Source organism: Corvus hawaiiensis, chromosome 2 (assembly GCF_020740725.1).
Source record: "Corvus hawaiiensis isolate bCorHaw1 chromosome 2, bCorHaw1.pri.cur, whole genome shotgun sequence".
Classification (NCBI taxonomy): Eukaryota; Metazoa; Chordata; class Aves; order Passeriformes; family Corvidae; genus Corvus; species Corvus hawaiiensis.
This window is the reverse complement of record NC_063214.1, coordinates 28,823,981-28,847,373: the sequence shown is the minus strand read 5'-3', so window position 1 is coordinate 28,847,373 and position 23,393 is coordinate 28,823,981. Positions and strand designations below refer to the sequence as shown.

Sequence of the window (23,393 nt, the reverse complement as noted above, 5' to 3'; positions counted from 1 at the left end):
AAGATATGTTGAAATAGGACCTTAATCTCAGTAAATCTGTCCTTGGAGTGATGCTGCAGGGACAGATCCAGTGATCTGGATTTGATTTATTTTGCCAAATGAAGTCTTCATTTGGAGAAATGTAACTCCTGAATGCTTATAGCCTGCAAGATAAAGTTGAAAGAATATTTTGTCTTGGTGTTCCTTCTGGCTTTGCTTTTAGTTTTCCATAGGGAAAAGTAGGTTGCAAAATCAGGATTTTAAATCATTGCTAAAAGTTTCTGGTGATTTCGAGTCATTTTGTAATGAAGGCAGAAATAGGCATCAGAATGTAGAATGATATAGTGTCTTCTACAAATTCTGTGAATATTTGGATGTGTAGTTTTGATTAAGAGCCCATCCCCACCTCTCTTGATAAATTGACAACTTGTTTGGAGTTGTCTTTTTAATGCAACTCCCACTGAATGACTAGGCTGGGTTTGGTACTTGCACAATTTAACTTTGAATTTCAGACAGGGGTATAAAAAAGAAAAGGCCATTTGGATCAGGTGCTGCATTCTTTTTTTTTTTTTTTTTTTGTGAGTTAACCCTCTCAGCACAAGACAATTTATGTGATTTGTAGTATGAGTTAAAAGGGCTTTCGTTTAAAGACTTCACATGAAAACAGGATTACAGGAAAGTTTAAATGAACTCCTGAAAGAAAGTGCCCCAAGGGCATTTTTCTTTCTGTCTACAGGAGGTGCCTGTTAGATGTCTGGTATACTTTCCTCTGCTTTTGCTTTAGGCAAGGAAAGTTAGGCAGCTGACCTTGATACAGTGATGCAGTAAGCTCTTGTTTTCTAAAAGTGAGCTACAGGACACTCCATTTTCTTCTAGAAACCCTTCCATGCTGTGATTCTTTTTGGTTTTGTGAATTTCTCTGTCCACTGCTTTCAGCTGTGGAAGTGCTGTCACTGAGAGCTCAGAAGCTCTGCAGGCAAAATCATTGTCAAATGCCTTCCCCCAACTAGCTCCAGTCACCTGAGAAAGGTAAGTCAGGAGCTGTACCCTGCACTGACTAGACCTTGTGATAGGGAGGGCAGCCTGCTCCAGAGGGTGACCAGATTTGTAAAGCTAAAGGCCTTGTGACCATCTGTCTGCCCTTCTGACATTCAGAAGGGCAAGTGATGCCTGACCTTTTGTGACTTAAATTTCTGAAGAAGGCATCTGGTTTGGAGTGAACTTGTTGCTTTAGCCAGTTTTGTTTTCATCTGGGAAAAAAAATCAGGAAAATGCTAAAAGTCAAAATGCAGAGCCTGCTGTGGCCAGCTTAGAGCTGTAGTTTCTCCCTGTTCCTGTGCTACTGCTGTGATGGCGATACCCAGTACGAGTGCCCTGTTGTGTGCATCTATATGTGGTGTGCACCTACATCATGGATTATAAAAAGAAATGTGACTGGTCAGGCACACCTTCGACATCAGAAGTGACTAATGTGCCATTATAAAGGCTGACATGGAATTTTCACTTAAAGGTATTCCATAATCTTTCTGCTGCATCTTCAGTGTTTAGAAATCTAACCCCAGTGGTGTTGAAACCATGGCTATGCATGCAGTTCTTGCCACTGGTTTCAGTAGGGTAGGGTGGTATTACAGCTCCAACGCCCAAAGACATCAATGAGAAGGGAGAAAAAAAACATTTCTGAAAGTGTGGCAGAAATAGAGATGCTTTAGCAGATAAAATTAATCTCAAATACTTTTTATAAACATTTAATCCAGATCACTTTTATAGGGCAGGGTATGAGAAGAAGAGGTAAAAGAGAATTTGAAATTTAGAGTAATAGTTTAATTAAAAGCATTATTATAGAGAGCTAGTTACAACTCATTGAAAATATATGTGAATGAGATTTCTTTTTCTGATGAAAATAATGCTTTTCAGATTTTTGTATTTCAGACAGTGCTAATCCTGGTTGGTGTTCCCACTTAGCTCTCATTAACTTGGATTTAACAGTGAAGTGGGCAGGACCGAAGAGAACAGGGACCCCAATTGAAAGAATAAATAGCCATGCAGTAAGCTTTGTAGTTAAGAACTTTACATTGTATTGTATTGGAACAAGTTCTGCCATAGCCATAAATCCTATTTTCATTCATAAAGTCAGCTAATTACAATGTTAATGCACTGTAGAAGGGATGCTGTCTTTTTAAACAAGATGTTTCAAAAAGATTTTATTACTGTTGTTGTTATTATTAAAGAGCATGCCCCATGCTTCTTTCTTAAATTTTTCTTCTCTGGGAGAGACCCAAAGTGTTGGTTCTTTGTTTCTTTTCATAAGCATAATGAAATCACACTTTCCAATAAATATACTTTTTTTTTTCTCCTTAGAAAAAGTACTAAAAAGCACATTGTTGGACAGTTTGTTTCCTGCCCTACTGTAGTGCCCATGGAATGGGGCTATGGGGTTTTTTTTGTTTGGTTTTAATACGAACAGCACCCGCTGATGGCCTTTGTTTATAAAGGTTTAAAAATATAAAGGAGTCTTTATTGTTTAAAGCTTCAATACTACTGGTTTGAATTGCTTCACTGTAAAGGCTTCTGCATTTTTTGAGAAGGCAAATGACCAAAGTCCCTTGATTGAACAGTAGAAGAACGAGGCGTGGATATTTAGGTGGCCTGGGAAGATTTTCTGCAAGTGGCCACCTATTGCTTGGATAGCTATTGGAAGACAGACATGGGGGCGGTCAGAGGCTAAGTCGCTCTGTTCAGTATGGATATCCATGGTGGTAACTTCCGTGGTGACGGTAGTCATCTTGGTAACCTTCCTGGTAGCCCTGGTGGTAGCTGTGGTAGCCATACCCGCCATACTCATCATCGGGGCACTGCATGCCCAGCGACTGCTGGATTGTCATTTCCTGGCGCCGGAGCTGCATGGAATCAATCAGGTCATACACAATCGCCATAGACCACATTGGAGAGGGATACCAGGATTTGACGTTGCCATCTTTCCCCACTAGAAGCATGGAGAAATATTCCGGGCTAATTTGGAAATAATTTCGAATGTCTTTCACCAAATTAGCTGGGATGTCTTCTCTGTCTACAGTTGAGCTTCCTAGAAAGTGATCACATAAAATCAGCATTAATCTATTATTTAGGTGATGATGATTATTTGTAGGTAAAAAAGTTAGCAACATGAGATAGGATACAGCCCAAGAGTTGGCAATGTAAGATGCTTGTAATTTGCAAGTTCAGATCCATTTCCTGGATCCGAAATGAAATTGCTCTACTGTGAGCTAAGGATGTATTTTTAACAGCTTTTTCAGGTTTAGTAGACTTGTCCTTATTCTCTAGGCTGAAGCTACTGTAGTGTGGTACATCTTTTTGTCACCCAAAATCCGTGAACTTCTTTGGCTTCTTTGCAGCTAGGGTCACAAGTTTATGTATTGCAGAAGGCATATGTGAACAACAGTGAAAGAAATCACGGGAATTGAAGTGTGATAGAGGAATTTCTGGATATAGAGCCTTACTCTTGAACTGTCATGGTATGTGAGGTATGGGATGTGGTAGACGTCATTTGCTCTTCAAAGTATATTTTCTAGGGTAAATCTGGTGAACTCCAGGCTTTTAAGTGTGAAATGTGTGTTGGGTAAATGAGTAGAAACTGTAAAGCAACTAAGATCAGTGGGTACATATATGCGTAGTTGGCTTGGCAGCAGGACTCTTACACGGTGGCACCCTGCTTTACAGACTTGAGGTTCTCTGAAAGAGGTCAGCAAGCAGATGGTTAAGGGTAGCCTGGCTGATACAGGCTATATGAATTTTCAGAAAGCTTCAAAAGGTCCTTTGATAGGTTGGTTGAAGCAGGAGCAAGGTGGGAGTGAATGATCACCTGTATTGGAGGGAGGTCATCGGTAAAGTTCCATGGCTGTGCTGGGACTGGTGCAGTTCCATGTATGTGTAAATAACGCACACAAGATATGAGCATGGAGGTTAGTATACTGTGAGTGTGAAGGTACTTACAGTAGTAAGAGTGGGAGATGATTGTGAGGCATTGCAGAAGATCCTTTAAGACTGTATGACTGGTTAATAAAATTACAGAAGAAAATCTACTCAGATCAAAGTGATACACTTGGTGAAAATTTTTCTGACTTCACATAAGAAGTGGTGAAGATTGACCGTTACCACTTGCCAGTGAGTTCTTAGGGCTATGAAAGAAAATTTCATGAAAGGGTACTTCAGTGCTCACTAATGGCCAAAAGCAAAACCAAATGTTATAACCATGAGGAAAATAATAACAGAACAGTATTATTATTTTACTATGGAAACCTCTTATTTGTGTGCATCTTGAACACTGCATGAAATTCTGTTTCTCTCACCTCAAAAGACTATGGTAGAACTGGGGAGAAAAGTCAGGAAGTCAACAAGGTTGATCACAGGTTTGAAATAAATTCTGTATGATTCTGTATCCAACTAAGTAAAGACTGCAATCTTTCAAATAAATGGTTTGGGGAAGACCTGCAGAATTGTCAGTGTTACTGCAGAGAAGGATAGGGATTAAATGTTTGCCTTTATCCCACACAAGAAATAAGGGGAATCAAACAAAGGTGTAGGAGCCATGCTCAGGACAAATAAAAGGTATCTCTGTAGAAGTTCTCACAGGAGAACACATTCTAGGAGTCAACATCAATTCAAGGGGAAATTAGACAAAGATCTGTTGATCTTAACAAATAGGAACTATAAACAAAGTAATGAAGCCTCCAGTGAAAAATCAGTGGAGGCTGCAAGAGTGTTGATGGAAGAAATCTAACATCAGCTTCCTCTGTTTATTTTTCTCATACACGGACTTAATGTAGAAGTGCTATAGAAGGAAGCACTAGAATGCTTTCATGCACAGAGCAGTTGGAACAGAGATGGGATAAATAAGATTCTTTCTGTCTTTGTTCCTCCACTGATGGAGGCAGTTGTTTGGATTAGGTAGAAGAGGAACCCGCAGCATTTGAAAAGTCCCCACTCTGTCAAGGATATCTACCTGGAGTAGTAGCTTGCTGGGATGCAAGTGGAATAATAAAGAGAGCTTATAAGAAAGACTGAGAAAGATGTTTTACCAGGGCCCAGAGATAGAACAAGGAGTATTAATTTTACACAGAAAGAGGGTATATTTAGATTAGATATAAGGAAGAGGGTTTTTAGGATACAGGTGGTATGACACAGGAGCAGGTTGCCCAGATGGATGCCCTGTCTCTGGAAGTGTTTGAGGATAGGTTGGTTAGAGCTTTGATCAACCTGATGAAGTGAAAGGTGTCCCAGCCCATGGCAGGGGATTGGAACTAGATCATCTTTAAGAAGTCCTATTCACTCCAAGCCATTCTATGAATCCATAGAGGAGAATCTGCTGAGTGTGTGTTCTATTAACCCTACAAACTCTTGAGTGTGCAAAAGGCACATGCATCCCTGTCTTTAACAGCAAGGCTGGCAGAGGAGTGTACTGGGGACTGTAAGCTTAGGTGGGAAATCAAAATGTGAGATGACTTTCAGGTATTTGTGCTTTTCTGTCCTGAAGAACCTATATAATGTTTAGCACAGAAACACCAAGAAAGCTTTTTGTTTGCTTTTGTGTCATCTTGTTTTTTAAAAGAAACAAAGCAAAAGAGGAAAACAGTCATACTCATCCCTCTAAAGAAATTACTGCAAAGAAGCACTCAGCACTGAATAATGCCCTTCATGTGTAGTACTGAAGAAACTGGAAACAGTCACTTACCATTAATTGGATACAACTCTAAAACACCTCCAATATCTTCTCCAACTCCTAGCAATTTGAGGATAGTTATGTGGCGCAGACCTGTGGACGAAATGAAAGTTTTGGGTCAGACCAGACCTTTCTGCTTATCCTTGGGCAGATTTCAGTTTAATCAGCCAGGTCTGTGCTTGCTAAATTAAGGCCCAGTCTCAGCTAGCCCTCCAGGAGAAAGAGTTACTGACTTCTGTGGAGTCCCTGCCAGTCACATCACCTGTCCCAAACAAAAGGATAAGCTGAGGTGTTGAGTAAATGTGGTATCAGTTGCATAAAGCTGTTTCAAGGACAGCAGCATGGTGGTATGGTTCTGTAGCATAGGGATACAACTGTCAGATACGCCAGTAAATTGCAGAGGCCATTCTCCAAATTCAGAATCTTCCTGTACTGTTTTCTTCACTAGTAAAGCTTTTACTTACCATACACACAGCAACAAATTATTTAGAGGCAGTATAATCTATGCCAGTTAAATTCTGAATGACTATGAGGAATAGCTTATGCCAGATACTCGCTTCTTCCATTTGTTCTGCACAGAGGCTTGGACTGTTGCTTTTGCTTTGAAGAAAGACCTTAGGGACAGCAGAAACTGTTCATATAACATGAGTCAGTACAATCTACAAAATCTTTGATGTAACTGCTTTTACAGCTTGGAGGTAAGATGCTTGGAAACAAACCACTTAGTTAAAACACCCATTGACAAATGCTTTGGAAACTCACTGGATTGTGTTCAAGCTGTCCCTACCAAAGGGTGGGGATACTCAACTGTTTTGATTACATTTTATTCTTCAGAAAGCATTTTGCAGTGGTCCATGTCGCAGTTTACTTTGGTACTTTCCAAATGAAGTGGTGCTGATACTCTGAACGAAAGCCAGGTGATTATGAATAAACAATCATACTGTGAAGATCTCCCTTCTGGTGTAACTGAAATGCATTGAAATAGCAGCTTTTGAAAGGGACCTGTTTGATTCTGTTGAAGGAGTCAAGTCTAGACCATGTGTGGTGTGTGCATTGCTAGCAACTTAAGGAGTAAGGCTCTCTGCACTTCATGACAAGAAGACAGAAGAGCACCTCTGGGTCTTGCCCTTAGTTGTCTCCTAGAGGAGCCCCTCTCTCTCTACTATGTTAGTTGGATCTTAAGTACCTAGTTAGGGGTACTTAAGATCTTATCTAGGTACTTATCTTAAGTACCTAGTCTGGGAGGGCCTTTATTGGATTAAAGTGGCTTCCGTTAATATTTTTACAGATTTTGGCAATGAAGCAGTAAAAAAAAGAAAAAAACCCTGATGGCCGTGCATCTCCCTGATGCCTGGCCAGTTCTGAGTTGGGTCTTAAAGGATCTGCCCTTACCAAAGCATTTTCCTTGTGTTGTTAATTTGTGCAGTACAAAAAAAACCAAAACCAAACCAAAATAACTATTACTCTCCTGAAGTACAAGCCTGAAGAGAAGCTTTGGAGTGCTAGCATTTTCTGCTACAGTACAAATGATTCCAGGGAACACTTTGTTTAGCTGTCTTAGGTGTCAGTGTGCTGTACTACGTGCTTAGCACAATCTTCCATTTGGATCTGGAGGAAAGTTTTCAGTTGTCAGACTCCTCAGGTTCAAACTTGAGCAAAGGAATCCATCACATCACCAGGAAGGATGTGGTTTGGGGGAGCAAGAGTATGATTCCGTTTGACTCACCAAAATTGCAGGCTTGTCCACTGAGAGCAGCAAGCTGCTGGGAATAAGCCCAATCTTCATCACTGGGAGCAGAGATCACCACCAGCCGCCTTCTCCATCGGAATCTGAAAAGAGAGTGTGGCCATGGTCAAGACATGTGACTCAAGTCCTCTCAGCATTTCTGTTCTCTGTAGGCTGAGACACATCATCTCTCACAACTTCTAAGTAACAGCTGGATGGGAAATCTTCCCAGTTCTGTCCATCACTGGGAAAGGATAAAGCTTGTTTTGAGTTTTACAGCTCCAAAACTTTCAAAGAAACACCTGCGGTGCTGCTGCTTCACCAAACAAACACTGCAAAGTTTACAATCTTTGCTCAAAGCCCCCTTCAGTAGTTACAGCAATGCTGAGAAGTGTATATTCAAGAGAGAAAGATTCCTGTGGAATTCCTCACTAGGCATTTAGCTTTTACATCATTCACCACTGCTGGAACTGCACAGTTATTTTGCAGTCCAAGGGCTGTCTGAGAATTAGGGCGTATCTTCATTTCAGACATAACTCATACTTCTGTGTAAATAATCACTGACCTCTTTTTTATTTCCTGCACCACGTTTGCTCAAAATGCCTTTAACCTGGCTTTAAATCTGAGCTTGCTTGTAAGTGTGTGGTTGTGTCAGTCTGTGGCTATATAAGGCATGCATGGGGCAATAAGATAAATCTTGGAATCTTTCTTTAAGAGGGACTGCACCATCTACCCAAGATTTTGCACAAGGATCTCCTTCCTTTCCTGTCAAGGAAAGGCAGTGCTATAAGGACACTTGAAATCTTTAAAAATTCTAACTGTGGGGTTTTTTAATACTCTCTCAACAACTTGTTTCTTGAATATAGGTACTTCTCCACTTAACCTAAAAAGTCAGATTTATAGGAATTTGCAAAGCTGCAGAGATATTTTTACAGCAGGAAATGATCTTTTAAATGGATGCAGATGTTACTCTGCTATAATAATAGCCTGCCTTTCTGCTGTACCATGTGAAGATCTCAAAATGAAGGCTAATGCAAAGGGTCAATTCTGCTTCACTTAAGAGAAGCTGAAGGTGTGGTGGGACTTGCTCAAAGTCAGGGAAGAAGTTGTTAGAAGAGCAGGGCATGCTGATGACTTTGCTTGTTGATTGGTACTGGGGGTTTTTTACAGTTAGAAAAGTAAATCCTTGAAAAGCAAACCTCAATTTTAATCTTTCTCAGGAGGAACAGCAAAGAGACGTGAATGTGTGTGTACAGTCAAGTGAACAGGAACGAGAAGCACTAAGGATCACATATGTGATGTGAAGAAAAGGAGGGAAATTTTGTGTCATTCTGAAAATGGGGAACAAAATAATCTTTGTGCTATTTTGTACAGAAAAGCACCTGGTTACCTATGAACAGTGAGTGAGAATGTAGCCATTGGATCATATTTTGCCTAGGGAAAAACTGTGAGTCACTTTAAGATACTTTTCTACTGCTTTCTCGTTTTTTTTTAGTATCTCCTTTGGAGTTACACAGAGCTGAAAAGCGTTGAAAGCCACTCAAGCTGTTTATTCCCCTGCCTGAGGAGCACTTGGTGTGCTTATCTGGGACTACATCTTAGAAATTAATTCAGTTGGTCCTTCACAGCTGTTAGTTCACCATCAATAAAGTACAGATTTCTGCTTTATTTCTGACGTCAGAAGCCATGGACCAATACTCCTGACAAATCTGCCGGATCCTTTCCTGTGTGGATCCTTTTTTCTTCTTCTACCTGTTTTGCATCCTGTTCTGATGTGTGAGCCCAAAGAGCAGCACAGCCAGTGTCTAGGTCTTAGGGGGAACTCAGCCCCAAACTCAAGGTTCTCCTCCTTCTACATGTGGCTTTTAAGCATTACTCAAGCTGGCTCTGGCTCTCGTGGTCTCCTTTCACACCAGGCAGGCTTGTTAAGAACAGTATTTGCATTATTGTAACTGACCTCTGCAAGGAGCAACACCAGGGAGATGATGCCAGGGCCCTTGTTCAACTGGAAACATGATCTTGGACAAAGCTGGAATTAATTTTACTGGGAATCTGACCAGTTAATGTGGCTAGAGAAGTCCACCCAATATTTAAAGCCTGATGCTTCTTTCACAGACAACAAATGCATTCTGTGCAGCAGCAGTGCGGTTTATAGATGCAACATTCTGCATTTTTTGTGCCCAGTTTTCTAATGTGTGTTTATTACTAGGGCTGTTTCCAAGCAGAGAAGGATTTGGGGCCTGTCCCTTTCCAGCATACAAGCTCTTTCTTGTGCTGATCAGCTGTTTCCAAACTGTGGTTCTTCTTGGTGGTCTCAAGGATGAATCACTGGGACCTAAACAGGAGGTGGTGAGGTGGGTGGGGTGGATCTTGTTAAAGGTTCTTTTTCTGTTGAAGTGGCCATTGAATTTTAAAATGTTTATGAACCAACAACCTATTAATTTACTTGTTGCTCCTTTCCTCCTCGTCATAATCCATCATGCTGTCTCAGTTACTTTTAAAGCTGTCTGGCATCAACAGTGTATTCCCATGGATTCTGATAGTAGGTGAGGAGGATGCAGTTGTAACAGGAAAGGTCTAGAATGATGGGGTAGCACTAATTTCATGTCAATTACCCAGTGATAATTGAGAGAGGGCTATAGCTGCACAGCTCTTCTGTGGGTCTGAATGCCCACAGTCCAGGCACATTTATTGCCTGGAATTTAGGTCTCAAGATAGAGTAATAACACAGCATATAGAGATTGCATAAACAAAATTGTCTTTCTGCAGAAGGTCTCCAACATTTTGCAAAAGACATCTGCAAGACCTTTAATCATATGCATGACTAATACTGGCAAAAACCAGCTGTTATCTCAAGCAGGATAAGAAGGAAGTCAGAATTAATTACTGATTTGAACTACATGGAAGGGATTAGAATGGGATTAATGAGATTGGGATGGTTGATGATCAAAACACATAAACACTGTGCTTCATACATTCAAAACATTGAGCTCACATCTGTGAATTAATCCTTATTTGCTCTTGTAATGCAAATCAGTTTTATTATCTCCATGTCATGATGGGGAAACTGAGGCACTGAAAATCAGTGTCCAAGGAAGGTGCAGTTAGTCAGGAAACATGCTTCCTGACTTCCAGTATTCTATACAAGACTGCATTCAGCTCTGGCTGCATCTCTGTATTTGCTTAACACTGTAAATACTGAGAAATCTATATTTAAAAATCCCAGAAATAGTTACATGGGTATTTTTACAGTACAACAATAATTCGTAGAGCTAGCAGCAGATAAGAACAGAAGGTGATACCTGGATAAGAAGCTCTCAAGGGATTGTTTCTTATCTTCTTTGCAGACAATGCCCTCTTTTTTCTGTCTTTCCATGTCTTTAATTCGTGATTGGAAGGTGTCAATCAAATCAAACACAGACTTCATTGCTATGGGTACTTCATAGTATTGCTGTTATGAAAAAAACCAAGACAGGTGGATATAAGGATGCTCTTATTAGCAGCCCTTCTGCATGTATCACAGCACCATAGGATATTTAGAGATCCAAGTATTCGAATTTGCACACAGGCAACAAGGCCTAAAACAGATCAGAAACTATGGAAAATATAACCGGTTTTGCAGTCAGACTGCCCTTTGGAAGTGGCGTATTTTCAGTCTTTGCCCAATGTGATAAGGCCAGGACGTTGCAGTTACTATATTCTTTTGTAAGGCCATTCCTAGAGGATTGTCCTTATGCAGTGTGGTGTCATCTCGCTGAGCAGCCAAGCTGTGTGTTTTAGAATGCCAGACGCTACATTAAAACCCTGTCAGCTGTGGGGAGGTCCTGTTCCTCACCATTCCAGCAGAAACACACAATTCCTGAGATCCCCTAAGTGCAGAAAATGAAGATAGCTACCTAAGTTCTGAAAATTTTGCTTACTGTTCTTTTGCTTGTCCTCCAGCAATGACCAGCTCCTGCATCAGTCTCTGATGTGCCTCACATGAAAGCCTGTAATTTCCTAAATTTTTCAATTTTTTTCATATTTTTCCAATGTGTTTTCTTTAAAGAGAGCTGAGTTCAAAGAGCTGAAACCCTCACCTTGACCTTCATGTCAGTGTCTGTCAGGACCATGAAGAAATCATTGTAGGTCATCCCATACTCTTTCCTCAACTCACTGATGAGCTGCTGGTCCACGAGATCTTCATCTTCTATCACTTTCATGGGCTTTTCATTATCTTAATGTGAGGCAAAGGAGAAATAAAAATAGTCATGGAATCACACAGCACTCTGCCTTTAATTTCACCTCAAAAGAAAGGGGAGAATTCATTTCTCAGAAGCTCTTTTCCTGCTGCAATATTCAATGTATCACAGACCATGGATGTGGCACTACGACTTTTAACTGTCCAGTTTTCCATCCCAGTATTCTTTGAAAATCAGTCTATCCTAGGCCTCATGCACTTCAGTATTTATCATGTGTACATTCTTTTGAAAAATCTTGCTTTTTCCTGGAAAGATCTTTTAGATTTTTTCAATATGCTCATACATGTATATGCATGTCCTAATCATTTCACCCACTGAAATGCAGCCACTTCTGTAATTGAAAACAGAAATTTTAACAATGTGCACCATGTGCAAATGAAACAGCCTAGGTGATTTGGGTCACTAAAATATATCTAGAACAGCTTGAGGTTGGCCAGCAAACTAGAGTTAACCTTACCAGTCTTAAAAATTTACATGGGAGATTCAGTGACTACAAGAAACCAGAAACTGTTCAACATGTCTTGAATGCTGCAGTGCTGGCAGCATACCTCTCTAGATACCCCACTTTGGTACTCCCTCCTCCTCCTGCTGGCTGATTCTAGCAGCCTGACAGGCGAAAACTTAATTTTGAGTACCCCTTGTGCCTACTCAGTGGTCCACTCTAAGAAAACATTCAGAAACAATGAGAAAAGGACTTCTGAACACAGAGATTTGAGGACAAGCCTGTGGAGGTACTGAGGTTCCTTACTTCCCCTAGAACCAGGGTATATTGCAGTCAAGTCCTGAAAGTCTCCATGTCATCAGCACAGCCTCAGCTGTAGCACCCAGCACAGCCCTATACAACTGCAACAGTGCTGAAACAAGCCTCCATATGCAATTGTGGCCTGGAAAGCTAAAGACAGGCTAAATCACACACCAAGTGAAATGTCACCTGGGCACCAAGAGCTCCCTGCAAACATTGCTTGCCTGTGCCCTGTGACACCACTATGAATGTTATATTCATATCCTCACTTAGAAATCCCAGCCATGGCTTAAGTGACCTGCCTGAAGTCAGAGACACAGCAGGTCATCAAGAGGTGGAATCCAGAGGTACAATTCTCCAGTCCCAGAGGTACAACTTTCCAGTTCCTTGCTCCATAATTATTTGCCATCAAATAGAGATGAGATTGACTGGTTCAAGTGGGGCACACAGCAACAGGAAAGATTGGAGCCATACAACAAATAATTTAAATAATTTTCTAAATATACATAGCTTTTAAGGGTCATACTGATCTGATTCAAATTTTGCAGTACGTCCATCCTGTGTATAGACTGAATGAAACTTCTGAATTAAAATTTTGGGAAAATGTTTGAATTAGAATCTGATGTTTAGGTTTCACACCTTGAACCCACTGTTTAAAAAATAAAGCCAAGCCAGCAAATAATAAAATTTGGTTACACTTATCAGGCTATATATCTAACTTGCATGATTTTTCATGGTTTTATATACCTCAGTTGAAAGTTTTGTAAAGAATTAACAAGCAGTGTTATCAGCTTTTGATTGGATGGGTTGCTGGATATGCTAATTGGTTATTCACTTCATAAAATATATGTAAATCCTGCATCAGATGCTTCACAAGTGAGATTTATGTGTTACTAATGGCAAATATGACCATTAAGACATAGACCAAAAGTTTATGTTTAAAAGCAAAGACTGTCTCGTCGGCCTAGGTGGAGATAGAAAAGTTGTTATTGTGAAATGTGATGGAAAACAGCTACGGTACAGGAGTACCTTAGACCAACTGACCTATGGCACCCTTCTGCTTTAAACTCTAGATATCAATATGAAGTTAGAGTTTCCTTGTTAAGAGATCACAGAATCACAGAATCACAGAATGAACTAGGTTGGAAAAGACCTTTAAGATCATCTAGTCCAACCTATGACCTAACAACACCTAATCAACTAAACCATGGCACTGAGTGCCATGTCCAGTCTTTTTTTAAACACATCCAGGGACGGTGACTCCACCATCTCCCTGGGCAGACAATTCCAGCGTGCAATTACTCTTTCAGTGAAGAATTTTTTTCTAATATCTAACCTAAACTTCCCTTGATGCAGCTTAACACTGTGTCCTCTCATTCTGTCAGTGGTTGCCTGGGCAAAGAGACTGACCCCCACCTGACTACAACCACTTTTCACGTAGTTGTAGAGAGTGATAAGATTTTCTTTCAAAATCTACGATGAAAGGAAGAAAATTAAATTGCAGAGTAATACAGAAAATTCTGTATCAAGGAAAAAAGTAATGCCACAAAGGCTGTCCTGCCTTTCAAACTTGGAAACTATTTCTGTGGAGAAAAAAGAAGTTAATCTAATTTAGTCTTTCCAAGTCACTACTTGTCCCTGACCTCCACCTCATAAAGGAGTCTGGGATCCACACAAAGAACCACTGGAGCTGAGACTCTGCTGCTACCTGCAAAGTCCTTGCTCACTTTGCTTTTTCTCTGAAACAGTGGGGAAATGTTTCTCCGTACATCTTTGGCAGCTAGACAGGCTGGGAAGATGAGTTATCTTTAGAAATAATTCCAGTGAGGTTACAAAGAAGGCCAGCAGGTTGTTTTAGCAGTCCAGTGGCCTAATAGATTAGGTATTAGCTTTGATTATAGGATGGGTAGCCAGGGGCTGATGTTTAGTTGATTAAAGCCCTGTTCCCATGAGCTGGGGAAAAGAGGCCACATTGCTTGGGCTTAAGAAAAGGCCTCTGCAGTGACACTCAGCTTTTGTGTCATTCCAGTGGGAAACTAGGAAATACTCTGTGGTTTCACTGTGAGCTAATCTTGACCAGTGTCACTGAGCGCTTTCATTCACTACTTCTAAATGCATTTGAAATCTCAAGTCAGAAGTCTTTTCTGTGGACTTTTCTGTTGTTATCATTTGTATTTCAGTCCCAAGATGCAGCACTCCGAGTAGACCTCATCATGCTGGGTGCTCAAGCTTCTCACTACAGCAACATACTGTGTACAAAATATTTCTTAGGAGCTTTTGCTACCTCTGATTCTCACAAAGAATGAGCCTTGAAGAGGTCATACAAGCAAGAAGGGTAGAGGAGAAGGGGAGGTAGAACAGAAAGATGTTTGTATTATTTATTTGTATTGTATATATTTCTATAAAGGTCAGGATTTGGTTTTTTGGACAAAACTGTAAGGTGAACTTCATGTAAGGTTTAATCAATACCCTTCCAAGTCTCCTGTTTTTCTTCAACAATTCCTCCTGTGAGAACTCAGCTGTTACATACACTTGTGTGGTTTGGGGAAAGTTTGGATGTAGATTAAGTTTGAAACAGGCTGAAAGAGTATGGTCTGTGTCAGAGTGAATATCTGAATATTAGCCAGACTAGAGCTAAATGTAATCCTAAGCAGTCCACTGACAGGCAGATGGGTCTAGGTACACAAAAAATGACCTTGAGTAACCTTGGCCTGATGTGAAAAATCCTGCACTGCTCCAGATTTGTCAGGGAGGTGCACAAATGGACAGTCTGGCAGGATTTGTTACTCACTGTCATTCAGGGACACAAGGCTAGGTCTCCTGCTAGATCCCATCCCTCTGAGAGTAACAGAGGCACGGCTGGAAGCCAGACATACATCTGTGATCTTCTGGCCATTTATATGCCAGACCTGAAACACCCTGCAGCTGGTTTGGTCCAGAGCTTTCTCATCCATCACACATCTTTTCCCAAGGTTTGGTAAAACCAGATGAACTTTGAGGGGAAGGATGTGGTGGACTTAAAAGCAAAACTAGAAGCTTTTATTCTATTTGCAGTATAGAACTGAAGAATATTTGTATTTCTTTGACTTCATCCATCAAAGCATTCACAGTGGTGTTAATCTTTAGCTGCAGACAGGAATGAGATGGTTCACATGATTCAAGAGATACCTAAGCTTAAGTGCTTTGCTGGACTGCAATGTGAAGTCTTTGTCCAACCACTATTGCTACAAAAGGACAGGTTTTCACTGACTTTGGTGGGTGCTTCCCCAGGAACATTGACAGCAGTTGTTTAAAAGCTGCCTAAGAGAGATGAATGCTCAGTGTCACCTGTTTACATGGAAACTCTGTATGTAAAGAAGGTGGCATCAAATATGTCTGAATGAGCTATTTTGCAGGTCCTGCATAGTCTTAGATTTTGACCCAAGCTGGGGCAATTTCTCCCTTTGCTGTCTGTATTGTGCCCATGAGATGGAAAGAAAATATTAAAAGAAAAAGAACCTAGCTGGAAGTGGTCAATTTTCATGCTGCTGTTGTTCATGGTGCCAAAAATCGTGATGACTGAGATCTTCCTCGTTGCCATCTTGCAGAAGCTCTCCAGGTACTCGTCTCGCTGCTGTACATACATGGTGTTGTCCGCCTTGGGCGTTGTGATCAGCTGGTTGTTGGCAGAGACAAAAGAGCTTGTTTAGTATAAGGAATGAAGGCAGATGATTATTTTACTGAAGGAGAACTAGTCACTGTCTGCAAACTGGGCTCTCTTTCCCATAAAGCTGTTACTTATTTGTGTTTGGAGTGTACCTTCATGTCCAGGCCTGACCCGAAGACATTCAGCCAGCCACAGGAAAACATTTGGAAGCATGTAGAGCTGGTTCCACCAGGTCCTCTGCTGCTTCTACCACAATGCTGGTAGAAGAAATACCACTAGATTTTACAGAAAGCCATGTAATCTCCTTTTATCCCTCACCCTGCCAGTCCCACCAGGTCTCCCTCACAGCCTTCAGTGGTGCTTTGAATCTAAGATTTTCCCCTACTCACTCACAGGTGGAGCCCTGGGAACGCGGCAGCTGCTCTGCCCTCATCCCATGGTCCAGGTGGGGCTCCCATGGCTGTTTTGACTGCCAAGGAGTGAGTACAACTAGGGCTACATGAATATTTATGTAAATGATGGCCATCTAAGAAGACCTTGAAGACTTGCTAAGTCCACTGTGACCTCATGTGAAAATTACTGATTTTGCTTTTCTTTGTTCTAAGCCACTTTGATGTCTTATGGGACTTATATTTGCTCAAAGGTACAGCTGTGGGTGAAAAGGAAGAGGAACAATTACAACAATAAAAGTATAAAAAGCTCTACATTTTACAGTACTTATTTCAAAGCCTTCTAAGGATTGCAAAGATTTCATTTTTAAAAAGTTTAGAGCACATGACTTAGATCCTTCATCAGTGACTGAGATGAAAATATTCCAGGACAGGGGTGTGTGTAACAACATTCAGTGGTGCTATGCAGCAGTTTCCAGCAAAAGATGCCTAGGAATGCTGCAGCTCTAGCAATGTAATCATTCTAACTCACAGCAGTGAGCTGCAATCAAGCATCTGCCACTGATCCCCCAAATACAAAGGGGGCTGGAATCTGGATTCAAGTTTTATGATTTAAGATCACAAATAATCACCAAAATCCTTCAACTACAAATTTGTAATTTAATTTAATTTAATCTGTAGCAAGGGTAATAATTTTCTAGCTGCCTTCTGAAGTTTGTGGGGCCTGAAGGCTAATTTTTATGGTACACTCTTTATAAATCCAGTTCATCAATGTAAAAACATTTCTGGGCTTATAAAATCTGCCTCTCATTTATGCAAAGGCCCCTGGCATGACTACAGCATTGGAACATGAAGGTGAATGACAGTGACAGACACAAAGAGGATTTGATTTCTGTGCTACAGCATGTAACACACTGCCTTTAAATTGCATATAAAAATGCTTCAAATGAAAAAAAAAGGATCATGAGAAGGGTTTGAGGACTGAGATGAAAAACAGACCATTGGTTTGTATTGTCTCCTCCTAGTTTGGGGGGTCATAAGCTGGAATGCAGAGTCAAGCCTGAGTCTGATCCACTTCATCAAACCTTGTAGAACAAAGCAAACTTCCAATCAAAGCTTTGTGCCAGGACTGTTTTAACCCAGGCTGTCTCTATCAGTGTTTGCATCACAGAATCACAGGATGGTTTGGGTCAGAAGGGACCTTCATGATCAACTTGTTCCAACCCTCTTGCCAAGGGCAGGGATACCTCCCACTAGACCAGGTTGTTTAAAGTCCCGTCCAGCCTGGACTTGGACACTTACAGGGGTAGAGCATCCACAACTCTCCACAACTATCACTCTCCTCCTTTTTTTATAAGCTCTCGTTAGGTACTGGAAGACTCCTGTGAGGTCTCCCTGGAGCCTTTTTTTCTCCAGGGTGAACAACCCCAACTCTTTCATCCTGTCTCCATAGGGCTCCAGCCCTCTGATCATCGTCCCGTTTCTCGTTTGCATGCATGCATGTGGGGGTGTGTGTGTGTGTGCATAGGCATATATGTGCATGTGGGTATATATGGAGTGTTACATGTAAACTGTCAGTCGGCATTTCACCACAGAGAAATAAACAAAAAACCCAAACTCACTAGGCCAAAGTTTCTCAACATTAGTAAGACTGCAGTAAAAGCCCCACTGTAGAGAGGTGAGGCTGTGGGACTCAAAACCCATACATTTTTTCAGTTTCTGCACCTGAGACCTATATTTGTCATTAATTGAACTTAACCCAGAATAGCCTTTAAAATTCCAGATATTTGAAATTCACACTGAGATCTGAAATTGTTGATGATATAGAACTTAAAAATGCACGTCCCTCTCAAAAGATCTTTGGAAAAGGACTGAAACAATGTCCTTGGGAGCCAGTCTGAAAGACAAGAGTACAGCAAAGCTATGGGGAACAAGTTGGGTAGAGCCACTTCTGCAGCAATGTGGGCTAATTCTCTAGAGAGGTAGTTTGAAGACTCATGAATGACAGAGTTAATTGTAAGGACTGTTCTCCTAAGGGAACTGAACAGTTTGATAGGAAGGGATGCAAATAGGCACGTGTGTGCATTCAAAGAAGCTTGAGAAGTTCTTTGTTTTCCACATGTGCTGTGCATGGCAAAGAGAAAGTAGAGCTCAGCCACTGCTTTTACTAATAACCAAACCAAACCTATTCTTCAGGGAACTTCAGAGTAAGCAGGTTGAGGATGTTATTAGATTCTGGAAAAGTGAAGTGCAGCATGGCATAATCATTTGTCTTTAGTCTGTTCTGGCCTGATAACCTGAGACTGTGCAACTCTTTTCTCAGAGATCCCGCTGTGAGGTGGCCTAGTATCAGAAGGTTCAAATTTCAGGCAATCCTTTAAGTTGCCAGGACTGTGGTGGTGTTAGCAGCCTGACATCTGTGAGCTTTACTTTTGGCCCTTTTATTTTCAAATTTGTTTATACTTGTCCTGGTGTTACATATATTCTTGGAAACCACAACATTGAGACCAAATTTCAGGGATCCCAACTTCTGCATAGTTTCTTTCTCTGAGCTTTTGTTTTGGCTAAATATTAGTTAACAAGTAACTAATAGGCATTATTTGCAAAATTCATTCAAGTTCAAATTTTTTAAATATATGCCTTTTTTCCACTTCCAGTGCTAGCTCTGCAGAGTCCCTACAGCTTGAAGAACGGGGAGGGGGAGAAGAAAGTTGCCTTGTTTTCAGGCCCATGAATCATCAGCAGAATGATTCATTGAATTCCAATGGTTGAAATCTTAACTTGGCATCTTAGCTTGGCACCTTAGCTATTTGTATTGGAATATGGAGCACAAAAGTCAAAGGTGTTTGTGGCAATGACTATTGGACAATAACTGTGAAACAGGCCAGCTTGCAGTAGGATAATTTCATGAAACCAGCTTCCACAATAATATTTTTAAAGAACTATTTTCCAAAGTGTACCTTTCAGGATATGTGTCATCTGCCAGAAAAAACATTTATACTACAACTAAAACTGTTTCCTGTCCCAGGTGAAGTGGTTTTTATGGTAAGTATTTGGAAAAACATACAACGCTGTTAAACCTGGGGACAAGTAACTCCAGACCACGCTGAAGTTCTCATGCTTGAGAACTTCCTGGCGTGTTACAGTTTAATAAAAACAGCAGGAGAAGAAACAAACCAAAATAAAGTTTGCACGGGATCTCTGAAGATGTCTAAGGGATCTGAATGCCAAATTCCCATCAGATCTTAATCTTGAATTCCCCATCCCTCAGGGCGTCTGATCACAAGCCTTTGTGCATATCCTCAGTCAGCCTTGCATTAGTATTGCCAAGCCACCTGGCTTGCTTCCAGCTTTAGGACACCAGCACCAATATGAAGCAGGTGTGCCAGCTGGCAGGACATGGAGAGCACTGAAATGTGGCAACTTTGGCAAGTACCCCAAGGTGATGAATGGATGTAATCCACACTGGAACCTCATTTTATTGATCATAATGATACAGATCCTGACACCTACATATCCACTGGGAACAAGATAATCTGCTATATGGTGGCTCATGGAAGTAGCTGGGAAGAGGTTTTAGCCTAATCTCTGGATGACTGATTTTTATAGTGCTTGTAAGATTTCCGATATGAATCTGTGAAAGCTGTTGAAAACGATCATTTGGGCCTACAGCTTTTACCTCTTGAGACAAAAGAATCAAAAAAGAGTAATACAAAACCACTATAAACTTAAAATTCCACATATTCCTACTAGGAGGGAGATGTGACTTCATTTAGGTAATAAGATTCAGATGAATGAGTTACTTACAATGAGCCGCCTCTTGCCTTCAAAATATTCCAGGAGGCTGGTTGCTGATTTCCTGGGAGGCTGTAGGAAAGTCTTCTTGTTGGGCTTGGGAAAATCCTCATTCTCAGTCCTGCTTCCCGTCTTCTTCTTGCTGCGGTCTTTGTCCTGCTTGCTCTTTTTCTCAGCTTTGACCTTCTTGGACTGCTTCTCACTCTTCTGCTGCTTGTCAGGTCTGTCCTTCTTCTTCTTCTTCTCAAGTTTATCCATTCGCTCATGCTTCTTTGATTCTTTTCCTTTCTTTGGGGGAATATTTCCAGCTGCAAACTGTTCCTCTAAATGGGAACTAGCAGGCTTGCTTGGGTCATATTTATCTTCATACTCATTACTGAGTATCTTTTCTTGGGTCTTCTTTTTTGGTGGTTTAATCTTAGTTGGTTTGTGTTGCCCAGGTGTGACATTCAGGTCCCTGTGGTTATAGTCCTTTCTGTCAGTTCTATTATCTTTAAATCTACCCACATTTGCCTTTGTATAGTGCACTGAGGGTGCAGTTGGGACTTCTGTGAAAGTGTCATAGTGGGCAGCCTTGTTTGGTTTCCGTGTGGCTGCCGGTTGTTTCTCTGGGTGGCTGCGCTGCCGGTCCCTGCGGTTTTTTTTCCATGCAGCAGAGTAGAAGTCCTCAGAGGCTGTGACTCGTGGCGTGGTGACGTCAGGGGCTACTGGCAGCCTGTGGTACTCTGTGGTGGAATGTGACTTCATGGTCCAGGTCCTCTGTGTGCTGGGGAGGGGTGTAGTTGTTGTTGTAGACTGGCTGGCTGTTGTCATTGCACGGGTGGTGGCACGAGTAGTTGTGGTGGTGGGAGGGAGAGTAGTGGTCCTCACTGTAGGCTGAGGAGTGCCCACTGTGGTTGTCATTGGTTTCCTCACAGTTTTGGTCCTTGTTGGCTGATAATTGCTCTTCCTTGGATCCTCCTTCCTTGCTGACACCTGGACATGTTCACTGCCAGGGGTAGGCTGCATGGTGCCCCCATTATTGCCTTCCTCAACCACTTGCCCCTCCACGCCAGCTGCTTTGCAAGTCTGGATGAAGCCCTTCTGCCTCATCTTCTCAATTTTTCTGATGGGGTTCTGATCAATGACTTCGTACATGGCCTCTAGCCTGACTGGATAAGGATACCTTTCCTCCACTTGAAGAGTTTTCTTCAACAGAACCATGCCAAATTTCCCTTTCTCCAGTTTCAGAAAGCTCATGAGCTTAGGTATGAGGGCAGGATCTAGTGGCTGTTCCAGGATTTTTCCTTCATTGGTTATCCTTCTAACTTTTCCGCCTTCTTCCCCTTCTTCATGGAACAACACAATCTGCTGGATGTGCCTCTCAGCCAATTCACAGTAAACGTCATTTTTCAGCAGGCTCATCATGAGCCGATAGTAGCCCTCAGAGGCATGGGGGGCAGAAATGACCCACACCCGATTTTTCCCTGCAAAGCTGGCCAGGACATTGGGAGAACTTGACCCTGAAGGGAAACGCACCACTCGTGACTGTGAGGCAGAGGATATCCCTTCGTCCTTAATCATCTCGGACTTGGAGTATTTGGCTGCAGCTGTGAGTCTCTGTACCAATCTCATTCTGGTCCCCATGCCCCTGGCCTGGGAGCGTGTTTCCCCTTGCAGGAGATTGGCAGGTGGCTTTGGAGGTGCTGAAGAATCCCTCTTGGTGACAGGGTGTTGAGGATTTGGGCTTGAATTCCTCAGGGATGCTCCAGACCTTCTTAGGAGGCTGCTTGAAGCCCTGTAAGCCAGGGGCACTTTCCTAGCTCCATGCCTCCCTCTTTCCACTAGCCTCTCTGTTTTCTCAGAGCCACACACTAACCATGCTGCCCACAGCAGGGCTAAGCTGAGAGCTGGCCTCCAGTTCATTGTGCAATCTGTGTTGGGAAGGGAGGAGAAAAATTAGATGTTAACACTATGATGATATCTTGCACAAGGGATAAAAAATGCAAAGCACAGGCTGGCTATTTTGTGTGATTTGTAAGTGCTTGATTACACCTCAGTCCTGCCCTAGTGGCTTTGTACATTTTACAGTTATTTTTGGAAAAACACAAAATGGATCACTTTATGAAAAAATGAGATCATCCTTCTGTAACACGATATTGTCTGTCTAAAACAACACCGTGATCTGCATCCTTCTCTCTCTCTTTTTCTCTCACACTCCCACTATATATACATGCAAAGACACACAGAGAAAGGGTCCCATACGTAGAGCAGAAAGACAAGAATTTGACTTGAAACTTACACTCTCAGAGAAGTTCCCCTGCCAGAGATGAGTTTTCACGTCTTTTTCCTTTAAGAGGAGACCAATGCCATACAGCTTTACTGTTGTTCAGTGATTTATCTTTACGCAGCCCAACAGGTCCCAGAGCCTGTTGTGTGTCTTGTAAATTTCTTCTTCACCTTCTTGACAGGCGGGATGAGGTTAGCGGAAATTTCCTTTGTGATCTCTGCTTCTCCATTTACCTGCAGGTCTGGATTTTTGCTGTACCGGTTACCCACACAGGCAGGGATTTCATTTAAGAAAAGGGAACTCCTGGCTGCTCCAAGTCTCTCTCTTTTAAACTTCCCAAACCTCCTTCCCACTCCTTACTTCCTCAGTCCCGTTTAGCTCCTTTGTTTCCAGAGAGGAAAGCACCAGCACTAATATATTTTCCAGGCTGAAGAAAAACACAGGAATGTGATACTGAAAAAAAAGAAAGGACGTTTCCTTTCCCCTTTCTCCACACTTCGACAAAAGCAAATTGTAAAACACCCGTCTTTTTTTCTTCTTGGCTGGCCGCGGTCCCAGAAATGTCAGGGCAACCCCAGCCCTGCTCCGAACCAGCCTCAGACAACGGTGGCCACTGGAAATGGGGGAAACTTCACTGAGGATTTAACAGCTCAGCAGAACCCGCCTCCTCCCCACTCCGACACAGGGAGGGAGGAGGAGGAAGGCTCTGGGGGTTGAAACACTGCACAGCATCACAGAGCACTTCAGAGAGGGTGACTCCAGCCTTAACTCTTTCCTTCACGCGTCCCAGCTCCCTGGTGTTCTCCGACCTCAGCTTTTTCTTTCCTCCCACCAAATGGATATTATCTGGATAAAAACTAGCCCTGTGAGAAGTGTGTTTCTCCATCAGT

At 41.8% G+C, this 23,393-nt stretch overlaps 1 protein-coding gene across 1 annotated transcript; it reads right to left on the bottom strand.

Annotated features, from left to right (window-relative positions):
• Positions 1-1,692: 1,692 nt before the first annotated feature.
• CCDC80 (coiled-coil domain containing 80) lies at positions 1,693-23,147 on the bottom strand. Its single transcript, XM_048293977.1, has 8 exons — positions 22,516-23,147; positions 20,247-22,147; positions 15,903-16,059; positions 11,501-11,637; positions 10,724-10,872; positions 7,422-7,525; positions 5,708-5,788; positions 1,693-3,061 (listed from the first exon to the last, which is right to left on the bottom strand). The coding sequence occupies exons 2-8, from the start codon at positions 22,137-22,139 to the stop codon at positions 2,715-2,717; spliced, it is 2,868 nt and encodes a 955-aa protein (XP_048149934.1). The 5' UTR covers positions 22,140-22,147; positions 22,516-23,147; the 3' UTR covers positions 1,693-2,714.
• Between the last annotated feature and the right edge of the window lie 246 nt (positions 23,148-23,393).